The 24,856-nt window shown below is 46.5% G+C and overlaps 1 protein-coding gene across 2 annotated transcripts in view; it reads right to left on the reverse strand.

Annotated features, from left to right (window-relative positions):
* The window catches only part of GAK (cyclin G associated kinase), a 414,917-nt gene that overhangs the window by 52,804 nt on the left and 337,257 nt on the right, over nucleotides 1-24,856 (reverse strand). For both annotated transcript variants that reach the window (XM_075352640.1, XM_075352641.1), the window contains exons 18-20: nucleotides 20,590-20,669; nucleotides 20,078-20,271; nucleotides 8,616-8,753 (exon numbers count right to left, since the gene is read on the reverse strand). In XM_075352640.1, coding sequence (XP_075208755.1) covers nucleotides 8,616-8,753; nucleotides 20,078-20,271; nucleotides 20,590-20,669 — 412 coding nt within the window. The remainder of the gene's footprint in view (nucleotides 1-8,615; nucleotides 8,754-20,077; nucleotides 20,272-20,589; nucleotides 20,670-24,856) is intronic.

The following is a 24,856-nucleotide window of genomic DNA, read 5'->3' on the forward strand; positions in this document are numbered from 1 at the left end:
AAACAATGGATCATTTTTTTTTATATAACATTTAAACAAACTGCAATACAATCATATCGTTGGGATAGAAGAAAACTGCTCAGAAATGGCTGAGTTACATCCTACTAGAGAAATCAGAATATAGGGCAATTTAAGCCATGATGTTACATAGTTACTTAGGTTGAAAAAAGACCTAGGTCCATCTAGTTCAACCTTCCTCCACCAGTTCTACATTTGGTCACTAAAGCCCCCGTCACATTTAACGACTTACCAGCGATCCCGAAAACGATGCGACCTGATAAGGATCGCTGGTAAGTCGCTGGGAGGTCGCTGGTGAGATGTCACACAGTCAGACTTTACCAACGATGCAGTAACGATCAGCGACCTATATAACGATCTCGGCAGGCGTTGGGACTGTGTTAGGAGGTCATTGGTAGGCGTCAAACACAGTGATGCGTCCTGCCCAGCAGTACATCGCCTTTGAAGAAAATGGTCCAAACCATTTAGCAACGACTAGCGATCTCACAGCAGGGGCCTGATCGCCGGTAGGTGTCACACAACGAGATCGCTGCTGCGTCACAGAAACGGTGACGAAACAACGATCTAGTCAGCGATCTCGTTGTGTGACGGGGCCTTTAGTTATTTATAGCCAACAATGTTGTGTGTACTGAGGAAATCATCCAGCCCTTTTTTAAAAGCTGTTAAAGTAATCTGCCATTACTACTTCTTGTGGTAGGGCATTCCACAGTCTGCCTGCTCTAACTGTAAAGACCCCTATCCTATTTAGCTGTTGGAATCGCTTTTCTTCCACTCGCAGTGAGTAACCCCTGGTCCTTAGTATTGTCTTTGGAAGAAATAAATCATGTGATTTTTCAAACATTTCCCTTCTTTTACATTTCAAGAAGTATGTGAACCTGCTGCCAGATCAAAGCCAATGCACAGAGCATCAAGTATTTCTCCAATACATAATTTCTGTGCCAACATACTGATCAAATATGCCACCAACCCCTGCCCAACAAGCTGAATACTACTGTTACCTTGGGAGCAAATATACACTATTCATATATTTATTTTTTTACAGTTGTCCAGACCTGCATATTTTGAGAAAGAAAGCAAAAATTGGGTTTGCTGTCAATTTTTAATTTGTTGAACTCCATGATGAAAACCCACAACAAATTCACACTATTTTGTTCATTAAAATAAATTACATTTACCACGTCTACTTTCCATTAACAACATTTTTAAAATATTTTTTTTGTTATGAAGTTAGAAGGGTTAAAAGTTTATCAGCAATTTCTTGTAATTCCAACAAAATTTATATCATCAGTTTATTTTTAGGGACCACATCAGATTTGAAGTGACTCAGAGGCCTAGGGGACAGAAGATACCCAAAAGAGCCACCATTGTAAAACCTAAACCACATTAAAGAAGGTTTATCCTTCAGATACTTCACAGGAACTGAAGCAATGTGGAAGGAAAGAAAATAAAAATTTTACTTTTTCCACTAAAATGTTACCTTAGCCCCAAATCTTTTATTTTCACAAGGGTAACAAGAGAAAATTAAACAATTTGCTGTGCACTTTCTTCTGAGTACTTAGAAACTCCATTTTGGGCGCATGGCAAGGCTCGGAAGGGAAAGAGCACCATTTGACTTTTGTAACCAAAAATTGTTTAGATTCGATAAAATATACCATGTGGTGTTTACAGAGCTCCTGATGTGTCTAAACAGTGTAAGCCCCTCACAAGTGATCCCATTTTAGAAACTACACCCCTCAAGGAATATTTTTTTAGATGTTTGGTGAGCATCTTGAATCTCCAGGTGCTTTACAGAATATTATAACATTATTAAAAATAAAAGAAAAAACAAATTTTCCCATAAAAAATGTTGCTTTATCCCAAATTTTTTTATTTTCTCATTGGTAAATGAAGAAAGTGGACCCCGAAATTTGTTATACATTATCCAGAGTATTCCATTACCACATATGTTTTGGGAAACCACTGTTTGGACACACTACCAAGCTCTGAAAAGAAAGCGTGACGTCTTGGAACCCAGACTGATGGAATTGTGTGCGGGTACCATGTGGCGTTTGCAGACTCGCTGAGGTGCCTAAATAGTGGAAACTGTCCACAAATTACCCCATTTTTAAAACTACAACCCTCAAAATAAATAAATAAATAGATTCCCCCCCCACACAAAACTGTTGCTATGGCCACAAGGGTAGCAAGAGAAAATGGACTCCAAAATTTGTCATACAATTTCTTCCAACTAAATAAATACTCCATATGTGGTGGAAACGTCTGTTTAGACACACTGACATGTTCTGAAAGGAATGGGTGACTTTTGGAGAAAGAGCACCATGTCGCATTTGGAGAGACCCTGATGTTCCTAAACAGGCGAAACTCCCCTGCAAGTGACCCAATTTTGTAAACTAGACCCCTCAAGGAATTATCTAGAGACATAGCTATAGTAATAATAATGCTGCTTTTGGTTTACTCGTGCACAAATTAATAATGTGGTATGTGTAAGTTGTGTGGCGTACATCAGACATTAAAAGGGTGTTGTGTTAACAGAGTAAAACCATATTTTATCACTCATGGACGTATGGTACACTTTAAAGCATCCAGGATTCTCAGGGCAGGCTTCACTATGGTAAAGTATATCCTTTCATATTCTCTTGGAACATACTCTAGACCTTTTCTGCAGTCTTCCCTTCCTTGTAGTTTGAGGAACGTTACCGGTAAAATCTTGCTCTGGTACAATATGTACACCATCAATTTCTGAAGTACTGGGACCCGCACCTTCCTGACTGCCAAACATTAAGGCCTTGATAACACCTGAAACTGAAGGAAAGTCCCCGTATTGCCTACACGTCGAAACAGTTCAAAAGCATTGCACAATGTCATCTGTACAATGTGCATGGACAGCTTTTTGTACCATACATTGCTTTCGCATAGCACTGTATGCTTTGATGAAATGAAGATAGATCTACAACCACCACAATTTTTTTTTTTTTTTTAATGGTTCACTTTATTTTTCAGTTCATATAGGAACCTGTGATCGTCTGACTGCTTACACAAATACTGCAATACAACAGTATTTTGGAAATAACAGCTATTGGAAATTATAGTTTCTTACGAAGCTTAGCACGTTCCCTGGAGACATCAACAGAACTAAAGCAGGCCCTCAGCTGCCAAAGCAATCCCTAGGTGCCCTACAATCACGACAAAAGGTGCTCATGGGAGATAGTTTTTTCGTCGAGTAGTACAGTATTCGGGCTACTCGTTACTCTGAGAGTATCCTTGTGATTTCTCGTTAGGAGTAGCGAGTGTAATGTAAGTCAATGAGAAATGTGAGTAATTGTCTGCTGGACCCTACAAAGCGGTCTGGGGGCTGAGTAAAAGGCTGAAATGGATGCATGATTGTTTAACAATCATACATACATTTCAGCCTTTCAGCCCCCAGACCGCTTTGTAGGGTCCAGCAGACAATTTATCAACTGATGCATGCTCCCCGCCTGGGTTCTTCGCTCCCTTGTGCTGTGCTCTTCGCTGCTGCACTCCCTGCTGCCCGATGCTTTGATCCTTGGTGCTGCGCTCCCCGCTGCTTTGCTCCCTGGTGCTGCGCTCCCCGGTCCTTCACTCCCTGGTGCTGCGCTCCCCGCCGGGTCCTAACTTAGGATTGGGCGGGGAGGCGGCGGGGGAGCGAAGCACCAGTCTGTCTCCCCCTCTAATACCCTCTCTCATACTCACCGGCGCTGCATGGCTGTCACACTGCTCTGGCGGCTTCTCTTCTTTGGAAAATGCCGGCCGCTCATTATTCCATCTCGTATTCCCTGCTTCCCTCACCCACCGGCGCCTATGATTGGTTGCATTCAGACGAGCCCCCACGCTGAGTGACAGCTGTCTCACTGCAACCAATCACAGCCGCCGGTGGGCGGGTCTATATTGTACAGTACAATAAAGAAATAAATTAAAAAAAAAATAATGACGTACGGTCCCCCTTAATTTTGATAGTCAGCCAAGATAAAACAGATAGCTGGGGATTGGTATTCTCCCACTGGGGGGAGCACATAGTTATTGCCCCCGCCCCCCTTTTCCCAGGGTAAGAATAGCAACCAGCAGCCGCCCCAGATTTGGCGCATCCATTAGATGTGCCATATCTGGCGTTTTTCCTGGCTCATCCCAATTGCCCTGATGCGGTGGCAATTGGGGTAATAAGGGGTTAATGACAGGTGATAAATGACACCTGTCATTAAGCCCTGGATTGGTAATATTTAGGTTTCGATGAAACCTCCATTTTACCAATCCTGTAATTAAATAGTTAATAAAACACACACAGAGATAAAAATCTTTTATTTAAAAATAAACACAGACACCCTCTTTAACCCATTTATTAACCCCAAACATACCAAGCTCCGACGTAAATCCACAACCGAAGCCCAACGCCGACTCTGCTGTATCCAGTCCTCGTACTGAGAGGTGACATACAGCTGCCGCTTAGAGCGAGAACCAGCACAGAATGACAGCTCTGAAGCCCGCTGTTATCAGAGCAATAATGTCATTGCTGGCCGACACAGTTTAGCGTTTGCAGAGAGATGCCGAGACGCAGAATGACAGCTCTGACATCATCGCTCTTATAACAGCGGGTTTCAGAGCTGTCATTCTGTGCTGGTTCTCACTCTGAGCGGCAGCTTCCTGGCACCACTCAGTAAGAGGACTGGATACAGCAGAGTCGGCGTTGGACCTCAGTTGTGGATTTACATCGGAGCTGGGCAAGTTTGGGGTTAATAAATGGGTTAAAGAGGGTGTCTGTGTGTTTATTTTGAAATAAAGAATTTTTATCTCGGTGTGTGTTTTAATAACTATTTAATTACAGGATTGGTAATATGGAGGTCTCATCGAAACCTAAATATTACCAATCCAGGGCTTAATGACAGGTGTCAATTATCACCTGTCATTAACCCCTTATTACCCCAATTACCACCGCATCAGGACAATTGGGATGAGCAGGGATAAACGCCAGATATGGCGCATCTAATGGATGCCCCAAATCTGGGGGCGGCTGCCGGTTGCTATTCTTACCCGGGGGGGGGGGCAATAACTATGTGCCCCCCCCAGGGGGAGAATACCAACCCGCAGATGTCTGTTTTATCTTGGCTTACTATCAAAATTGGGGGGGGGACCCTACGTCGTTTTTTTTTTTATTTATTGTACTGTACGATATAGACCAGACCACCGGTGGCTGTGATTGGTTGCTGTGAGACAGCTGTCACTCAGCGTGGGGGCGCGTCTGCCTGCAACCAATCATAGGCATCGGTGGGCGGGGGAAGCAGGGAATACGAGATGGAATATTGAGCGGCTGGCATTTTGAAAACCAGGAGAAGCCGCCAGAGCAGTGTGGCAGCCGTGCAGCACCGTGCAGGTGATCAGTGAGTATGAGAGAGCGCGACCGAGAGAGCGCGACCGAGAGAGCGCGACCGAGACCGAGCGACCGAGAGAGCGAGCGAGCGAGCGACCGAGAGAGCGAGCGAGCGACCGAGAGAGCGAGCGAGCGAGCGACCGAGAGCGAGCGACCGAGAGCGAGCGACCGAGAGCGAGCGACCGAGAGCGAGCGACCGAGAGCGAGCGACCGAGAGCGAGCGACCGACAGAGCGACCGACAGAGCGACCGACAGAGCGACCGACAGAGCGACCGACAGAGCGACCGACAGAGCGACCGACAGAGCGACCGACAGAGCGACCGACAGAGCGACCGATAGACAGCTTTCCCATCCGGTGCTTCCCTCTCCGCTGCCTCGCTCCCCCGCCTGATGCTTCCCTCCCGCTGCCCGGAGCTTCGCTCCCCTGCCGCATACCCGCCTGATTCTAAGTTAGGACCGGGCGGGGAGCGCAGCATCAGGGAGCGGGGAGCGCAGCACCAGGGAGCGGGGAGCGCAGCACCAGGGAGCGGGGAGCGCAGCACCAGGGAGCGGGGAGCGAAGCACCAGGTGGGGGAGCATGCATCAGCTGATTGTTTAAAAGCCGGGCGGGAAAAAGCCGCTGGCTTTTTTAAACAAACATGCATCCATTTCAGCCTTCTACTCAGCCCCCAGACTGCTTTGTAGGGTCCAGCAGACAATTACTCGCATTTCCCATTGACTTGCATTGGACTCTCTACTCGTAACGAGTACCCGAGTATTAGGACCTACTCGTTACGAGTATAGCGAGTCCGAGTATTCCACTACTTGTTCATCCCTGATTCAGACCCCTTTACGTTTTTCACTGTTTCATTGTAGCCATTTGGTAAATTCAAAAAAGTTCATTTTTTTCTCATTAATGTACACTCTGCACCCCATCTTGACAGAAAAAAGACCCTTCAGACCCTTTGCTCAGTATTGAATAGAAGCACCCTTTCAAGCTAGTACAACCATGAGTCGTCTTGGGAATGATGCAACAAGTTTTTCACACCTGGATTTGGGGATCCTCTGCCATTTTTTCTTGCAGATCCTTTCCAGTTCTGTCAGGTCGGATGATGAACGTTGGTGGATAGCCATTTTCAGATCTCTCCGGAGATGCACAATTGGGTTTAGGTCAGGGCTCTGGCTGGGCCAGTCAAGAATGGTCACAGAGTTGTTCTGAAGCCATTCCTTTGTTATTTTAGCTGTGTGCTTAAGGTTATTGTCTTGTTGGAAAGTGAACCTTTAGCCAAGTCTGAGGTCCAGAGCATTCTGGAAGGGGTTTTCTTCCAGGATATCTCTGTACTTGGCCACATTCATCTTTCCTTCAATTGCAGCCAGTCTTCCTGTCCCTGTAGCTGAAATACACCCCCACAGCATACTGCTGCCACCACCATGTTTCACTATTGGGATTGTATCGGGCATGTGATGAGCAGTGCCTAGTTAGTTTACTGAATTATCACCAAAAAGTTCTATCTGCATCTTATCAGACCAAAGAATCTTATTTCTCATTGTCTGGGAGTCCTTCATGTGTTTTTTTGCAAACTATGCAGGCTTTCATATGTCTTGCACTGAGGAGAGGCTTCCGTCGGACCAATCTGCCATAAAGGCCCGACTGTTGAAGGGCTGCAGTGATAGTTGACTTTATGGAACTTTCTCTCATTTCCCTACTGTATCTCTGGAGCTCAGCCACAGTGATCTTGGGTTTCTTCTTTACCTCTCTCACCAAGACTCTTCTCCCATGATTGCGCAGATTGGCTGGATGGTCACGTCTAGGAAGAGTTCTGGTGGTCCCAAACTTCTTCCATTTAAGGATTATGGAGGTCACTGTGTTCTTAAGAACCTTGAGTACTGCAGAAATTTTTTTGTAACTTTGGCCAGATCTTGCCACAATTCTGTCTCTGAGCTCCTTGGGCAGTTCCTTTTACCTCATGATTCTCATTTGATCTCACATGCACTGTGAGCTGTGAGGTCTTTGTGAGACAGGAGTGTGCTATCAGTTTAAGCACAGATGGACTCCAATGAAGGAGTAGAACCATCTCAAGGAGGACCACAAAGAAATGGACAGGATTTGACTTAAATATGAGTGACTGAGCAAAGGGTCTGAATACTTATGAACATGTGATATGTCAGATTTTCTTGTTTAATAAATTTGCAAAAATATCTACATTTCTGTCAAGATGGGGTGCAGAGTGTAAATTAATGAGAATTAAAATGAACTTTTTTGAATTTATCAAATTGCTGCAATGAAAAGAGTGAAAAAATTAAAGAGGTCTGAATACTTTCTGTATTCACTGTATATTCTCCTTGCTTTGTATATATACACTATTGCTTCACTGTTACCTCCAAAATAATTGCCTAGTTGTGGAGACTCCGCAGCCTCGTCTATTAATGGTCTGTCAATTGCGTAATTGTCCTGACGATTGGGGACAGCACAGTGCTGTGCTTGACATCACTTATAAAGCCACAATGGAAATGTAGAATGCAGTTTTGGGCTCCACATTTTAAAAAGACTATTCGGATGTTCAAATCCGATCAAAGGTGAGCATCTAGATTATTACAAGGAATAGAAGGCCTCCATATGACGAGAGTTTGGAAAAGTTGGATTTGTTTAGCTTAGGAAAAAAAAAATGTCTCAGAGGAGATTTCATTTCTATGTATAAATACATGTGTGGTCAATACAAAGGACTGCCATATGACTACATGACTTATTTCTTCCAGAGACAATACTAAGGACCAGGGGGCACTCACTGCAACTGGAAAAAAAGGCGATTCAGGCAGCTAATTAGGAAAGGGTTCTTTACCGTTTGAGCAGTCAGACTGTGGAATGCCCTACCACAAGAGGTAGTTATGGCAGACACTAACTGGTTTTGAAAAAGGTCTGGGGATACCTTCTTCAGCAAAAATGGCAATGTGGCCAATAGATAATTTATTGAAAAAGAATACTGTACATCATGGTGGAGAAAGGTTGACTTGATTGACCCAAAACTTTTTCAACAAATGTAACTATAAGTAGTAAAAATAGTCTCACACAACGTTCAATACCAGCTTATACGAGTCTCAGCAGCAGTGCATGGTACTTAGTGCTTACGTTACAAGCAAGAAACGTATGGGGAATGAAGTAAAAAATATTTCAGGAAGCATTTGATATACAATAACCAAAATGGTTTCATACAATAAAAGAGCTGTGCTGTATAAATACCTTGCCAGTCAAGAGTCTGAAAAAAGTTGTTCTGTGTATGTTCATAGGACGTTGGTGTCTCTGGATAATGTTCTGCTGGGGAGATTTCAGCTTCGTACTGTGCTGATGACCCTCGCTGTCTAGGTAATTCAGGTTTTCCTGGAAAGCACAAACACATCTTTACAATTATAGAATATTGATTACTGGCAGATTTGGGCCGGTGTACTTTTCCAATACTAGAAGGCCACAATTTGGAGAAATTGTAAAGTGATGAGATGAAAAGGTTACTGAAAATGTCCAGCATGGTGCTAGAAGTTCCATAATGTCTGCTTGTACTAATATATCTTTGTACCGTGTTAGCCAGTAGAGATAAAAAAAAAATGTTTAAAAGAACAGAGAGTCCTTAAAAGGTATCAACCACTGAGGACTCTGTTCTTTTAAACATTTTTTTTTGCTTGTACTAAAAAATGAAAAGGGGCTGTACAAATAAATACAATTTATCAGCTATACACAGAAGAGATGATAAATGTAAGGTTACAGGGGCTCACTGGGAACACAAACAATAGAGAAAACAAAGGTACAAGAGTCATCTGATTGAAATAAAGTTCAATCTTGACTAATATTCTATGCATTTTTAAGAGACTGCAGAGATCAGGGCTGGAGTTTGGGTGGGGCAAATTGAGCAGTTGCCCAGAGCCCCCACTACCATAAGCTGGGTTTACACACTGAAACTTTCTAGCGATCCCACCAGCGATCCCAACCTGGCCGGGATCGCTACAAAGTCTCTGGTGAGCTGTCAAACAGGCAAACCTGGCCAACGACGCAACAGCGATCCGGACCTGCAGAACAACCTAGCTGGTTGTTGGGGAAGTTGTAAAGCAGCTTTTTGAAAGGGAAGTCGCTGTAAAGTCCCCTTTACACACTGAAACTTTCTAGCGATGCATGCTGCACAGCGGGAAACAAAGGACCTAAGAATGGTCCTGAACGATTTGTAGCGATCACAACTTCACAGCAGGGGCCAGGTCGCTGATGTGTTTCACACACTGCAATGTCGCTGGGGGGTCGCTGTAACGTCACAAAACCGGTGACGTTACAGCGATGTCGTTTGCGATGTTGCAGTGTGTAAAGCCACCTATAGGGGCCCCCAGCAATTACAGCAGGAGCTATACTATATATTATAAGCAGAGAAGCTTCTGATGTAGAGACTGTTTGAAGACCATTGGTAAGTCACATCACGATCATGTGATCAGTCATGTAACTGAGGTCACTTCAGGTCTTCCACTCTGCGGGACTTCAGTACCTTTAGTGACATCACAATATGTGACTGGTTGTGACCAAGATATACAGTACACATATACTATACATTCATATATCGTATGTATGTATGTATGTATGTATGTATGTATTGTATGTGCTTGGTGTATAAATGTGTGTCGCATATTGTGCATCCATTTATAAATCCCAGTTGCACAAATAAAGGTTTATAGGTGTAAACGTGTTGGCAATCACCAAACGAATGAGCAAAATGCTGCTCATTCATCGGGTGATTGGATTGTTTACAGTAGAACAAAAATCCTTGCTCTCAGCAGCCCATGCAAATTGCAGAAGTGCTGCTGATAACATGATACTGCAGAACAGATTAACTTTTTAGTGATTGTTCTGTCCCCATCACCCTTAGGGTACCGTCACACTTAAGCGACGCTCCAGCGATCCCACCAGCGATCTGACCTGGTCAGGATCGCTGGTGCGTCGCTACATGGTCGCTGGTGAGCTGCCAATCAGGCAGATCTCACCAGCGACCAGGCCCCAGCCACCAGCGACACGTGGAAGCAATGCTGCGCTTGGTAACTAAGGTAAATATCGGGTAACCAAGCAAAGCCCTTCGCTTGATTACCTGATATTTACCTTGGTTACCAGCGCACACCGCTTAGCGCTGGCTCCCTGCACTCGTAGCCAGAGTACACATCGGGTTAATAAGCAAATCGCTTTGCTTATTTACCCGATGTGTATACTGGCTACATGTGCAGGGAGCCAGCACTGGCAGCCTGAGAGCAGCGGACGCTAGTAACCAAGGTAAATATCGGGTAACCAAGCAAAGCGTTTCGCTTGGTTACTCGAGGTGTACCTTGGTTACCAGCGTCTGCAGCTTCCAGACGCCGGCTCCCTGCACATTCAGATCGCTGCTCTCTCGCTGTCAAACACAGCGATGTGTGCTTCACAGCGGGAGAGCAACATCGAAAAAATGAACCACCACTGTGTGTAACGAGCAGCAATTTCACAGCAGAGGCCAGATCGTTGCTGAGTGTCACATACAGCGAGATCGCTAATGAGGTCACTGGTGCGTCACAAAAACCGTGACTCAGCAGCGATCTCGCTATGTGAGAAGTACCCCTTACTCATTCTGTGTAAAGAGGTCAGGAAAAAAGCACTGAAGGACTTTAATATTGCCGATTGCGCTGGTTTAATGGCCTGCAATCAGTACATAAAAATGCAATCTAAATGTTTGAGTGTGATGTTGTAATATGTTAGCATACAGGGCCCCACTTTAAACCCTTCACCCCCCGGCCACTAAAACACCCTAATGACCAGGCAATTTTTTTTTAATTCTGACCAGTGTCACTTTGGCAGGTTATAACTCTGGAACGCTTGCATGCATCCTGGTGATTCGGAGAATGTTTTTTCGTGACACACTGTACTTCATGATGGTGGTAAATTTAGGCCAATATTAGCGTTTGTGAAAATTTCGGAAATTTGGCAAACATTTTGAAAACTTTGTAATTTTCAAACTTTGACATTTTATCCCCATAAATCTGAGTCTGAGTGATGTCACACAACATAGTTTCTAACATTTTCTACATGTCTACTTTACATCAGCACAATTTTCGAAACAAAATTTTATTTTGTTAGGAAGTTAGAAGGGTTCAAAGTTCATCAGCAATTTCTCATTTTTCCAACAAAACCATTTTTTTTTTTTTTAGAGACCACATCACATTTGATTTGACAGAGGCCTAGGGGACAGAAAATACCCAAAAATGACACCATCCTGAAAACTGCACCCCTCAAACTATTCAAAACCACATCCAAGAAGTTTATTAACCTTTAGGTGCTACAGAGGAACCAAAGCAAAGTAGAAGAAAAAAAAAATGATTTTTGTGTACAAAAAAAAAAGTTCTGATAGCCATAAAATTTTGCATCTGCACAAGGATAGCAGGAAAAAATACACCATAAAAGTTATTGTGCAATTTCTCCTGAGTATGCAGATACCTCATACGTGGTGGAAATCAATTGTTTGAGCGCACGGCAGAGCTCAAAAAAGAGAAGGAGTGCCATTCGAATTTTTGAAAGCAAAATAGCTGGGCTCATTAATGGACGTCATGTTGGGTTTGGAGACCCCCTGAGGTGCCTAAACAATGGAGCTCCCCCATAAGTGCTGCAGCACCTCATAGCTGGATCTCAGAGGATTGCACTGTTTGGGGCATTTTTTTTGCCAAAAACAGTGCGATCTCTGTGATTGGCGGTTCAGATTTGAACAGCCAATCACAACGATTGTGGATGGGGGGTAGCGATGCCACCAACCCAGGGGTCAAGCAAAGGTCCCCTGCTGTAAGAAACAGCAGGACACATCATTTGAAAGCCGTTGCTATAGCCACGGCAATCAAATAAATTTTAGGTAGTAAAGTAACGTCCCTGGTCGTTAAGTAATGTAAAAATAGAACGTAACTTTACTGCGGTCGTGAAGGGTTTAATCTTTTGCCCACGACCCCACAGTCTTAAATCAGTCTTGGAGGTGATAAAACCGTGTATAGAAGTGAAAGTAGTGGGGGCTGAGTTTATGCAGTAACACTGAGAATATAATATATTTTTCTATGTGCTTTTCTACTGTGAGAATCCACTATATTTTTTATATACTTTTCTATAACCAAGCTTTCTCTTCTATATGAGTAAAAAGAGACTGTAAGCATGTGCACACTGAGGTCTGCCACTGCTGCATCTGCACAAGTCCAAATTTATGACTGAGTATGTGACAGGGACCTTGCAAGCTATGCAGTCAGAAAACAGGAGGGGCTAAACAAGAAGTCCTAAAATGGACAAACAAGCACAGGCTTTGGGCATATGCTTTTAATATAGCCAATGGTATACTTAGAATTTTACTAAAAGATTAACCCATTACGGTTCTATAAAAAGGCTTGTAAAAATAAAAGTCATGTGCACCTTCATTGAGAAGGAATTATATACTACCTAATCTGTGTGGTCTGAATTTCTCCGCCGGCTCTCAGCGACCTTCAATCCGAGAATACAGCAGACATTCACTGCTAAGGAGGAGGAGATTTTCTGAAACTATGGAATTTTTCTTTAACAGATAGTGCCGTGGATCGCTCCAGGAAGGAATGGAAACTTTGCAGACCGACACTGGACGTCCCTGTGTTGACTGCAGGCTGCCAACTCGGACTACGGTAAGAGTTTTGATTTATACTCATTCTCTTATCTGTATCCTTAGGCAGCTCTCATTATCCTAGGGTAGTCTAGTTGGTCTCGTGAGTATCTCTCTACAACCGGATTCCCTTCCTCCTGGGCGATCTTAAAGAAGCCGAAAAGGTTGTGTCTGTCTGCAGAAATTGTTCTCAGGCATAGTTGTGTTTTCTAATGCTGGATTTTCAATGTGAACTATATTGTACAGGTACGGATGATTGGTAGTAGTGGCAGACTTACCGTATTTTTCGGACTATAAGACACTTTTTTCCTCCAAATGTTGGGGGAAAGTGGGGGGTGCGTTTTATAGTCTGAATGTGGCTGCGGGGAATGAGGGTGCTGCGGTGGAGCGGGTCATCGGGGGCAGGATCAGGCTGTAGCAGCCTGCCGTGACCACGTGGGCTCGCTTTTTTCATATGCACGCCCATACTCCCGCCCATCATCCCTCAGCGCTGAAGCCGGCGCTGACAGGTGGGCGAGATGATATTAACAGCTGGCCCACGTGATCACCCCTGGCAATTACAGCCTGGAGTAATCATGTACGGCTGTATTCACTGCCCCCCAAGCATCTTCATCAGTGTGGGGTGCAGTGAATCAGTATACTCACCAGTCACCATTGTCTGCAGCATCGCAATCTCCTTCTGTCTGCCGGCCAGCTGATCTGTGTAGAGAACGGTGAGCACAGCGATGACGTCATCGCTGTGCGCACCGCTAGTCTCCACACAGGTCAGCTGACAGGCAGACAGGAGGACGAGCGATGCTGCAAACAACTGTGACGGCTCCACACTCCAGCGGCGCTGCTGCCGACATTGACAGGAGAAGGAGCGATGCTGCATGGAGCGAGGAAAGGTGAGTATAAACGTTTATTTCTTTTTGTGTGCCACATGTAGCCGGTAATATAGCAGGATGAGGGTATATAGCAGAATGGATGGGTTTATATAGCAAGATGGATGGGGGTATATAGCAAGATGGATGGGGGTATATAGCAGGATGGATGGGGGTATATAGCAGGATGGATGGGGGTATATAGCAGGATGGATGGGAGTATATATAGCAGGATGGATGGGAGTATATATAGCAGGATGGATGGGGGTATATATAGCAGGATGGATGGGGGTATATATAGCAGGATGGCGGTGTATATATAGCAGGATGGCGGTGTATATATAGCAGGATGGCGGTGTATATATAGCAGGATGGCGGTGTATATATAGCAGGATGGCGGTGTATATATAGCAGGATGGCGGTGTATATATAGCAGGATGGCGGTGTATATATAGCAGGATGGCGGTGTATATATAGCAGGATGGCGGTGTATATATAGCAGGATGGCGGTGTATATATAGCAGGATGGCGGTGTATATATAGCAGGATGGCGGTATATATAGCTGGATGGCGGTACATAGCAGGATGGCGGTACATAGCAGGATAAGGGCATATACAAGGATGGCGCTATGTAAAAGGATGGGGGCTATACCATGATGGCGGTATATAGGAGGATGGGAATATATACTAGGATGGGGTACATATATACAAGGATGGGGATCATATACAAGGCAGGAGGATCATTACCAGGATGGGGTACCTTAGTAGAGAATTTGGAGACATTACCCCCATAACAGTGTCAGCAGCAGATCCTCGCCCCATAACAGTGTGCCATGACCACATTTTTTGCTTAAAATTTTATTTTCTTCCTCTAAAATTAGGGTATGTCTTATGGCCCAGTGTGTCTTATAGTCCGAAAAATATGGTAACTGTCATAAAACCGGACAAGGTATACACCAGGGGTGGGGAACCTGCGACCCGCGACGACTTTTTCTGCGGCCCCCGGGCCGATTCCCGGGGAATGCAGTGCTGGGGCGGCAGGCGCATCTTGCTGGCGACTGGCCCTTTAAAACCCCACACAGCGCGTTCAATGCTGAACGCTGCATTTCCTATACCTGAAAGACTACGTCCCCACGCTGGCACTGCCTACGTGAGGACGTACTTTGTAGGTGGAGTCGGCGTGAGGTGCCCTACAATCAAACAAAAGGATTGACTGCCAAATGCCAATCATCCCCCAGGTCTTACTGTGCTGGGCAGCGCTCTGTGCTCGGCGGCGGCTCTCCCTGTTCCCGGCGGCTCTCCCTGTGCCCGGTGGCGGATGCTCTCCCGGCTGCGGCTCCCTGTACCCGGCGGCGGCTCCCTGTACCCGGCGGCGGCGGCTCCCTGTACCCGGCGGCGGCGGCTCCCTGTACCCGGCGGCGGCGGCTCCCTGGACCCGGCGGCGGCGGCTCCCTGGACCCGGCGGCTCCCTGGACCCGGCGGCGGCGGCTCCCTGGACCCGGCGGCGGCGGCTCCCTGGACCCGGCGGCGGCGGCTCCCTGGACCCGGCGGCGGCGGCTCCCTGGACCCGGCGGCGGCGGCTCCCTGGACCCGGCGGCGGCGGCTCCCTGGACCCGGCGGCGGCGGCTCCCTGGACCCGGCGGCGGCGGCTCCCTGGACCCGGCGGCGGCGGCTCCCTGGACCCGGCGGCGGCGGCTCCCTGGACCCGGCGGCGGCGGCTCCCTATACCTGGCGGCGGCTTCCTGTACCCGGCGGCGGCTTCTTGTACCCGGCGGCGGCGGCTCCCTGTACCCGGCGGCGGCGGCTCCCTGTACCCGGCGGCGGCGGCTTCCTGTACCCGACGGCAGCGGCTCCCTATACCTGGCGGCGGCGGCTCTCTGTACCCGGCGGCGGCGGCTCCCTGTACCCGGCGGCGGCTCCCTGTACCCGGCGGCGGCTCCCTATACCTGGCGGCGGCGGCGGCTCCCTGTACCCGGCGGCGGCTTCCTGTACCCAGCGGCCGCGGCTCCCTGTACCCGGCGGCGGCGGCTCCCTATACCTGGCGGCGGCTTCCTATACCCGGCGGCGGCTCCCTATACCTGGCGGCGGCTTCCTGTACTCGGCGGCAGCTCCGTGTACCCGGCGGTGGCTGCTCCTCTCTGTGCGCGCCGGCAGCGCTCTCCGTGCCCGCGGCCACCTCCAGCGCTCAGTGATCCAAGCCTCACCCAGTTCTCTGTCTCCAAGCTCCCCCGGGTCTGCCTGTGCCCCCCCAGCGCTCTGTGCCCCTCTTTCTCCCCAGTGTTCTGTGACCCCCCCAGTCTCCCCAGTGATCTGTGCCCCCCAGTCTCCCCAGTGATCTGTGACTCCCCAGTTATCTCTGTGGCCTTCCAGTCTCCCCAGTGATCTGTGCCCCCCCCAGTCTCCCCAGTGATCTGTGCCCCCCCAGTCTCCCCAGTGATCTCTGTGCCCCCCAGTCTCCCCAGTGATCTCTGTGCCCCCCAGTCTCCCCAGTGATCTCTGTGCCCCCCCCAATCTCCCCAGTGATCTGTGCCCCCCCCAGTCTCCCCAGTGATCTCTGTGCCCCCCCCAGTCTCCCCAGTGATCTGTGCCCCCCCAGTCTCCCCATTGATCTCTGTGCCCCCCCCCCCAGTGATCTGTGCCCCCCCCAGTCTCCCCATTGATCTGTGCCCCCCCCAGTCTCCCCATGGATCTCTGTGCCCCCCCCCAGTCTCCCCATTGATCTCTGTGCCCCTCCCCAGTCTCCCCAGTGATCTGTGCCCCCCCCAGTATCTCCAGTGATCTCTGTGCCCCGAGCCTCTCCCAGGTCTGTCTGTGCCTTCAGCCTCTCCCATCTGTCTCTGTGCCCCCAGTGTCCCCCAGGTTTGTCTGTGCCTCCAGCCTCTCCCATCATTCTCTGTGCCCCCAGGGCTGTCTGTGTCCCTCCGGCATCCCCAAGGGCTGTCTGCCCTTGACAATGTTATAACGCCAGCAATTTTTGTGCCCCCCAGCTATGTCTGTGCAACCCAGTGGTGTGTATATACCCCCAGTGAAGTCTGTGCCGCCCAGAGATGTATGTACCCCCAGTGACGTCTATGCCCTGCTGCTTCCCTAGTGATGTATATTCCTCCCAGCCGTCCCCAGAATTTGTTTATGCTCCCCAGCTATGTCTGTGCTCCCCATCAATGATGTATGTATCCCCCAGTGATGTATGTACCACCCAGTGATGTCTATGCCCTCAGCCTCCCCAGTGATCTATATTCCTCCCAACCCTCCCCTGTGATGTATATACAGCAGTCTCAGCCAACTCAAACCTGGAAAAGCAGTTGTGAAAAGCAACAAGATCAACATCGCCTAATATTACAGCTGCACCAAAGAGTAGAAGCTCCAGCCCCACAGTGAGTTAATTGTTTGACCAAATATATTAGGGTAATGTTCAAGTTGATAGTTTTGTGCGGCCCCCGAAGGTTGGTAGAAATTTCAAAATGGCCCCCGGCAGAAAAAAGGTTCCCCACCCCTGGTATACACCCTTGGTACAGATTTCGGACTAGCCGTCTTTGGAGTAGTGGGAAAATGCCAATCAAGGTCCTGGTTGGGTGTCTCCCTGAGTGGACATGGTGTTAGGTACGGTCTCAGAATTCACAACCAGTCACATAATTCCCCAACAAATGAACGCCTTTAAGCCCATTTTTAAGTCCGATGGTAGTCCCTGGACACATGAATGCTCGTTATTTGCTTACCAACCGAAAAAGCAAGAAACATGTGAAAAAAGAATGAAAAAAAAAAATGAAGACGATGTTAATTTGCAGTATGCCAGAATGTAGTCGATTGTAATATGGACAATAGAATAAGGCATTGAAAGAGCAGAAGGGAACTTTGGAAGATGCAGGATTACTTGGGACAGCCTAAGCATGGTATGGCGTACCCTGCGCAATTGTAAAAGAAAGTTTTGTGGAAAAAGTACAGTATGTGATAAGAAAGAATGTATTGTGTTACAAGTCTCTGCCATAACCACCGCCCTATAATGGCACAGAGGGTCCACATTCTTCTACCTGCCCTCACTGTGCCCACCAAATGCTTCCCACTGCCATTACTGTGCTTCCTGTGGGGCAGCCAGCCCCTCACCCACACCAACCTGTATTTCCTCACCCTCCGCCCCCTCTGATGTCACCCTGCCTCTACTCAGTGACACAGTTACTCATGTGGCAAGCTGCTCCCCAGACAGCCATCTTGGTGCACGCAATGTGCTGAGTACACCAAGTCCCAGCCCTGTTCCCCTATGTCCATTACTGGCAGCTGAAGGAAGTTACTACATTCCTCCGGAACCTGTAGCAGCCCTGTTGAGAGAGGGGGGGAAAAAGGAAAGAAGGGAAAGAAACTGAAGATATTATCTTAAATCACCCTGTCACTATCCTTGCCCCACTTGATTTCAAGGCTATTTTCGAAAAAAAGTCAACAGAAGAAAATCTCCTCACTAGTGTTGAGTGAGTAGCTAGCGAGTACTATCCACTACGCGCATATTCGTTATGAGTAGCGGGCGCAATGTAAGTTAACAGGAAATTCTCGGTAAGTAGTACTTAGCCGTACTTTTCGTGCTAGTAGCGAATAGTAAGTCTTTCGGGTTATTCGCTACTTAGAGTATTTCTCATTGACTTACATTGCGCCCGCTACTCGTAACGAATATGCGAGTAGCGGACAGTACTCGCTAACAGCATAGCGAGTACGCAGTTAACTACTCATTCAACACTACTCCTCACAAAGGCATACAAGACTTCAGTGCACCTTGCCCCTACCCGCCAATGTTATGCTCCAGCGCTGTACTATTTTCAATCCATTGACTTTTTTTTTCTCAAGGGGGGGGGGATGGGGGGATACTTCTCTCCATGGGATATCCCTTCCAGGCCTATGGATATTGACTATGAAGACCCAGACAACCAAAAACAAGATTGTTTTGAATTTATACGATCCGAGAGCTACCAACTGCCCACTGCTCTCATCTGCCTACAGTTACAGAGACACTATTGCTAAATGCTGATTTGACCTTTACGGATGGCTCAAGCTACGCGGATGAGACAGGACGGTTTCACACAAGTTACTCTGTTGTGGCACCTCCGGATATCATTATTGCGGAACCACTGCCTCCACACAAGTCAGCACAGGAAGCCAAACTTGCGGCTCTCACTAAAGCCTGCGAACTGGCAGAAGGGAAAACACGCAATATCTACACAAACTTCAAATACGCATTCGACGTGTCACATGACTTCGGGTCTCTGTGTGCAATGCTACAAAACAGCCAGTAGAGCACCCATAAAGAACTCTGAAGCTGTTGCAGCATTGTTCACAACTCTCAAAACTACCAACGGCTGTGGCAGTCATAAAAAACTAAAGCACACGGGAAACTGAACTCAGAGGAAGCTGAAGGGAATAAAAAAAAATATTTTAGGGGGGACTGTGACAATAGAATATATTTTTCTATGTGCTTTTCTACTGTGAGAATCCAATATTTTTTTCTATATACTTTTCTATAACCAAGCTTTTTCTTCTGTATGAGTAAGAAGAGACTGTAAGCAGGTGTACACTGAAGTCTGCAGCTGCTGCATCTGTGAAAGTCCAAATTTATGACAGAGTATGTGACAGGGACCTTGCAAACTATGGAGTCGGAAAACAGGAGGGGCTATACTATGCTATAGTTAGGAATTTTACTAAAAGATTAACCTATTACGGTTCAATAACAAGCCTTGTAAAAATAAAGCACGTCATGTGCACTTTCACCGACAAGGAATTCATACCTAGCAGGTATAGCAGATTAGCTATCTGTGTGGTCTGAATTACTCCACCGGCTCTCAGAGACCTTCAATCTGAGATTACAGCAGACATTCACTGTTAAAAAGAGGAAGGAGATTTTCCGAAACTATGGAATTTCTCCTTAAAACCACTACATTCAAAAGAGGGACTTGGGTATCCCCATTTTCTGGATAGGAGCCGGCCTTAGCTGCCAGACCACAATCTACACTGTGGATAGATAATTAATGTAGCTCGGAGATAACTTGATAAATTATAAACAGAAGTTCAACTTTCCAAATTCAATACATGAGAACATCTATCAGTGCTCAAAACCTTAACAAATTAAGGTTGTGGTTTAGGACTATCAATCTGAAGTCCCAAACGTCCCTCCCCTAAGATCCCACCTCAACCTCAAGTGAAAAGGTTACCAAATTTAGACAGCATTTCCTGTTGTTCTTCTCGGCTTGAAAAGAGAATCTTAGGAGTCAGCCGCTTGGTGTTAAGATTTTCCAAGGGTGGAGTGATGTTTACCAGACTGTCACGAGGAGAGACCTCCACCTCCAAATTCACTTGAAATAAATCAGGGTATTTTTCTTGTATGTCACAGGCATCCAGATCATACCTACAAGAAAAGAGGTTGAAGTTGAGAAATGCTCTGTCTTTATCATAGTTTTGGGTCACTGCTTTGGCAGATAAATCTAGTAATTTGTCCTACTCCAAGATTAATACAATAGTACAGTACTGAAAATATGCAAACGCAGACAATGTTTTGGGCACAAGAATGAACAAAACAACAGGAAATAAGGCAGTCTGCAAAGAAGAGTCAGCAGTGCATGAAGTTAATTTAGGAAATATTTAAGCCGTACATGATTCGTTCTCAATGTTCTGCACTCCTAATAAAGCCTGGATCATTTACAGAACAGCTTATTGGACTACATACTTTGCAAACTTCACAGTCGAGGCATTTCGAGGTACAAAGCCGGTGTGAAACTGTATCTGGAACATCTTCATGGAAGTCATCTAAAAAGAGAAATATTAATCTTACATGTGTTATGAAAAACACATTGGGAATTTGTCTGGTCAGATTTCTAAATGGATTTCTGTAGGTGATTGGAAGGTTTTTTTTTTTTATTTTTAAGGGACTGATGGCCTACCCCTAAAGGGGTTATCTGGCTTATTTTGCTTACTTTTTCTTATTTCATTATTGGGCTACATAGGGGCAGGTAAGTAGATACTGATTCCCTACGTGCCCTGCTGTCAGCCCCTCCCCCCATCTCAGAGCGGTCATATAACCGTTCCTACCGTGATTTTGCCGCTTCCTATGATGTCACGTCGACAGGCATCACAGCCGATATCATGTTGCCACCCTGCTGCCAACCAAATACAGTGCGACACAGTCCCCCATCCCCTGTCATCCTCCCTGCATTCTGTACTCTCCCTCCCCCCTTGTGCGCTGCTATCTGTGCACTGTATGTGGGGGGTTGGGGGGGGGGTTTGGGCAGGGTAGACATCACATGGGGAAAGATCAAGGGGAGAAGAGAGTGCACGAGGGGGGGGATGTATTATATGATATTGGATAAGAGTGTATATACAGTGCCTTGCGAAAGTATTCGGCCCCTTAAATTTTTCAACCTTTTCCCATATTTTAGGCTTCAAACATAAAGATAAAAATTTTAAATGTTATGGTGAAGAATCAACAACAACAACTGGGACACAATTGTGAAGTTGAATGAATTTTTTTTTTTTTAAACTTTTATAAACAATAAAACTGAAAATTGGGGCGTGCAATATTATTTGGCCCCCTTAAGTTAATACTTTATAGTGCCACCTTTTGCTGCGATTACATCTGCAAGTCGCTTGTGGTATGTATCAGTTTTGCAGATCAAGAGACTGAAATTCTTGCCCATTATTCCTTTGCAAACAGCTCGAGCTCAGTGAGGTTGGATGGAGAGCGGTTATGGACAGCAGTTTTCAGCTCTTTCCACAGATTCTCGATTGGATTCAGGTCTGGACTTTGACTTGGCCATTCTAACACCTGGATACGTTTATCTGTGAACCATTCCATTGTAGATTTTGCTTTATGTTTTGGATCGTTGTATTGTTGGAAGACAAATCTCCGTCCCAGTCTCAGGTCTTTTGCAGACTCCAACAAGTTTTCTTCAAGAATAGTCCTGTATTTGGCTCCATCCATCTTCCCATCAATTTTAACCATCTTCCCTGTCCCTGCTGAAGCAAAACAGGCCCAAACCATGATGTTGCCACCACCATGTTTGACAGTGGGGATGGTGTGTTCAGGGTGATGAGCTGTGTTGCTTTTACGCCAAACATGTCGTTTGGCATTGTGCCCAAAAAGTTCAATTTTGGTTTCATCTGAGCAGAGTACCTTTTTCCACATGTTTGGTGCGTCTCCCAGGTGGCTTGTGGAAAACTTTAAAAGATACTCTCTATGGATAGCTTTGAGAAATGGCTTTGTTCTTGGCATTCTTCCATAAAGGACCGATTTGTGCAGTGTACGACTGACTGATTGTTGTCCTATGGACAGACTCTCCCACCTCTTCTTTAGATCTCTGCAGTTCATCCAGAGTGATCATGGGCCTCTTGGCTGCATTTCTGATCAGTCTTCTTGTTTAAGATGAAATTTTTGAGGGACGGCCGGGTCTTGGTAGATTTGCTGTGGTATGATACTCCTTCCATTTCAATATGATCGCTTGCACAGTGCTTCTTGGGATGTTTAAAGTTTTGGCAATCTTTTTGTAACCAAATCCGGCTTTAAAGCTTTTCCACAACAGTATTGGTCTTCATGATGTTCTCTGTGCTTTAAACAGAACACTGAGACTAACAGAGCATGTGCATTTATACAGAAACTAGATTACACACAGGTGGCTTATATTTATGATCTTAGTCATTTAGGACAACATTGGATCACTCAGAGATCCTCAATGAACCTCTGGAGTGAGTTTGCTGCACTGAAAGTAAAGAGGCCAAATAATATTGCACGCCCCAATCTTCAGCTTATTATTTTTTACCAAAGTTTAAAATGGGCAATAAATTTTGTCCAACTTCACGATTGTGTCCCCCTTGCTCTGTTGATTCTTAAACATAACATTAAACTTTTTTATCTCAATATTTGAAGCCTGAAATGTGGGAAAAGGTTGAAGAATTCAACGGGGTAAAATAGTTTCGCAAGGCACGGTTAGATTATATATATATATATATATAGATATATATATATATATATATACACATACATATATATATATATAGATATATATGTATATATAATGTATGTATACATATATATATATATATATATATATATATATATATATATATATATATATATTAGAGATAAGAGAACAAGAGTTTTTTTAGTGCAAAGAAATTACAAAATCTTATTAGACATAGTGGGGAAAAATATCCAAACAGTCATTAAAAACAAGTTAAAACCTTAATGACGGATTACCCCCACATGGGACATGATACAAAGGCTAAGATGTATACATATGGAACAAGTGGGTAACACACACTCAATTGCACACATATATATATATATATATATATATATATATATATATATATACACATACTAGAAGGTGGCCCGATTCTACGCATCGGGTATTCTAGAATTTACGTATTGTGTAGTTAATGTATGATTTTTGTTATATATATATTATATATATATATATATATAGATATAGATATATATATATATATATATATATATATATATATATATATATATCTATATATATATATATATAGATATAGATATATATATAGATGTTGTTGTGTGTAGTTACCAAGTGTTTGTGTAGGGCGCTGTACATGTTCTGGGTGTTGTCTGGGTGTGACGGGGGATGAGAGCGGTGTTGTATGTGTGTTGCGTGTGTTGTGTTGTTTGTGGAGCGCTGTGTGTGTGTTGCGCGGTTTGTGTGGGTGTGGTGTGTTTTGGGGGGAGGTATGTTTTGTGCAATGTGTGTGTGTTGCGTGGTATGTGCGTATATTTATGTATGCCGCGGTGTTTGTGTGTTGGGTGTTGTGTGTGTGCAGCGTTGTCTGTGTGTGTGGGTGTCTGTGTAGGGCGGTGTTTGTGGTTCCCAGTGTGTGTGTGGTGTGTTGTGTGTGTGTGTGTGTGTTGGGGGAGGTGTGCACCTCCCATCGTGCTCCATCCCCCATGCTGCGCACCCCCCATCGTGCTCCATCCGCCATGCTGCGCACTCCCAAACGTGCTCCATCCGCCGTGCTGCGCACTCCCAAACGTGCTCCATCCGCCGTGCTGCGCACTCCCAAACGTGCTCCATCCGCCGTGCTGCGCACTCCCAAACGTGCTCCATCCGCCGTGCTGCGCAGTCCCAAACGTGGTCCATCCGCCATGCTGCGCAGTCCCAAACGTGCTCCATCCGCCATGCTGCGCACTCCCAAACGTGCTCCATCCCCCATGCTGCGCACTCCCCATCGTGCTCCATCCGCCATGCTGCGCACCCCCCATCGTGCTCCATCCTCCATGCTGCACCAGCATCAGCCTCTCTGCCCCCAGCATCAGCCTCTCTGCCCCCAGCATCAGCCTCTCTGCCCCCAGCATCAGCCTCTCTGCCCCCAGCATCAGCCTCTCTGCCCCCAGCATCAGCCTCTCTCCTCCCAGCATCAGCCTCTCTCCTCCCAGCATCAGCCTCTCTCCTCCCAGCATCAGCCTCTCTCCTCCCAGCATCAGCCTCTCTCCTCCCAGTATCAGCCTCTCTCCTCCCAGCATCAGCCTCTCTCCTCCCAGCATCAGCCTCTCTCCTCCCAGCATCAGCCTCTCTGCTCCCAGCATCAGCCTCTCTGCTCCCAGCATCAGCCTCTCTGTCCCCAGCATCAGCCTCTCTCCTCCCAGCCTCAGCCTCCCCCAGCATCAGCCTCTCTTCTCTCAGCATCAGCCTCCCCCAGCATCAGCCTCTCTCCTCCCAGCCTCTCTCCTCCCAGCCTCCCCCAGCATCAGCCTCTCTCCTCCCAGTCTCCCCCAGCATCAGCCTCCCCCAGCATCAGCCTCTCTCCTCCCAGCCTCCCCCAGCATCAGCCTCCCCCTCCCAGCCTCCCCCAGCATCAGCCTACCCCAGCATCAGCCTCTCTCCTTCCAGCCTCCCCCAGCATCAGCCTCTCTCATCCCAGCCTCCCCCAGCATCAGCCTCCCCCAGCATCAGCCTACACCCTCCCAGCCTCCCCCAACA

Source organism: Anomaloglossus baeobatrachus, chromosome 1 (genome assembly GCF_048569485.1).
Source record: "Anomaloglossus baeobatrachus isolate aAnoBae1 chromosome 1, aAnoBae1.hap1, whole genome shotgun sequence".
Lineage (NCBI taxonomy): Eukaryota > Metazoa > Chordata > Amphibia > Anura > Aromobatidae > Anomaloglossus > Anomaloglossus baeobatrachus.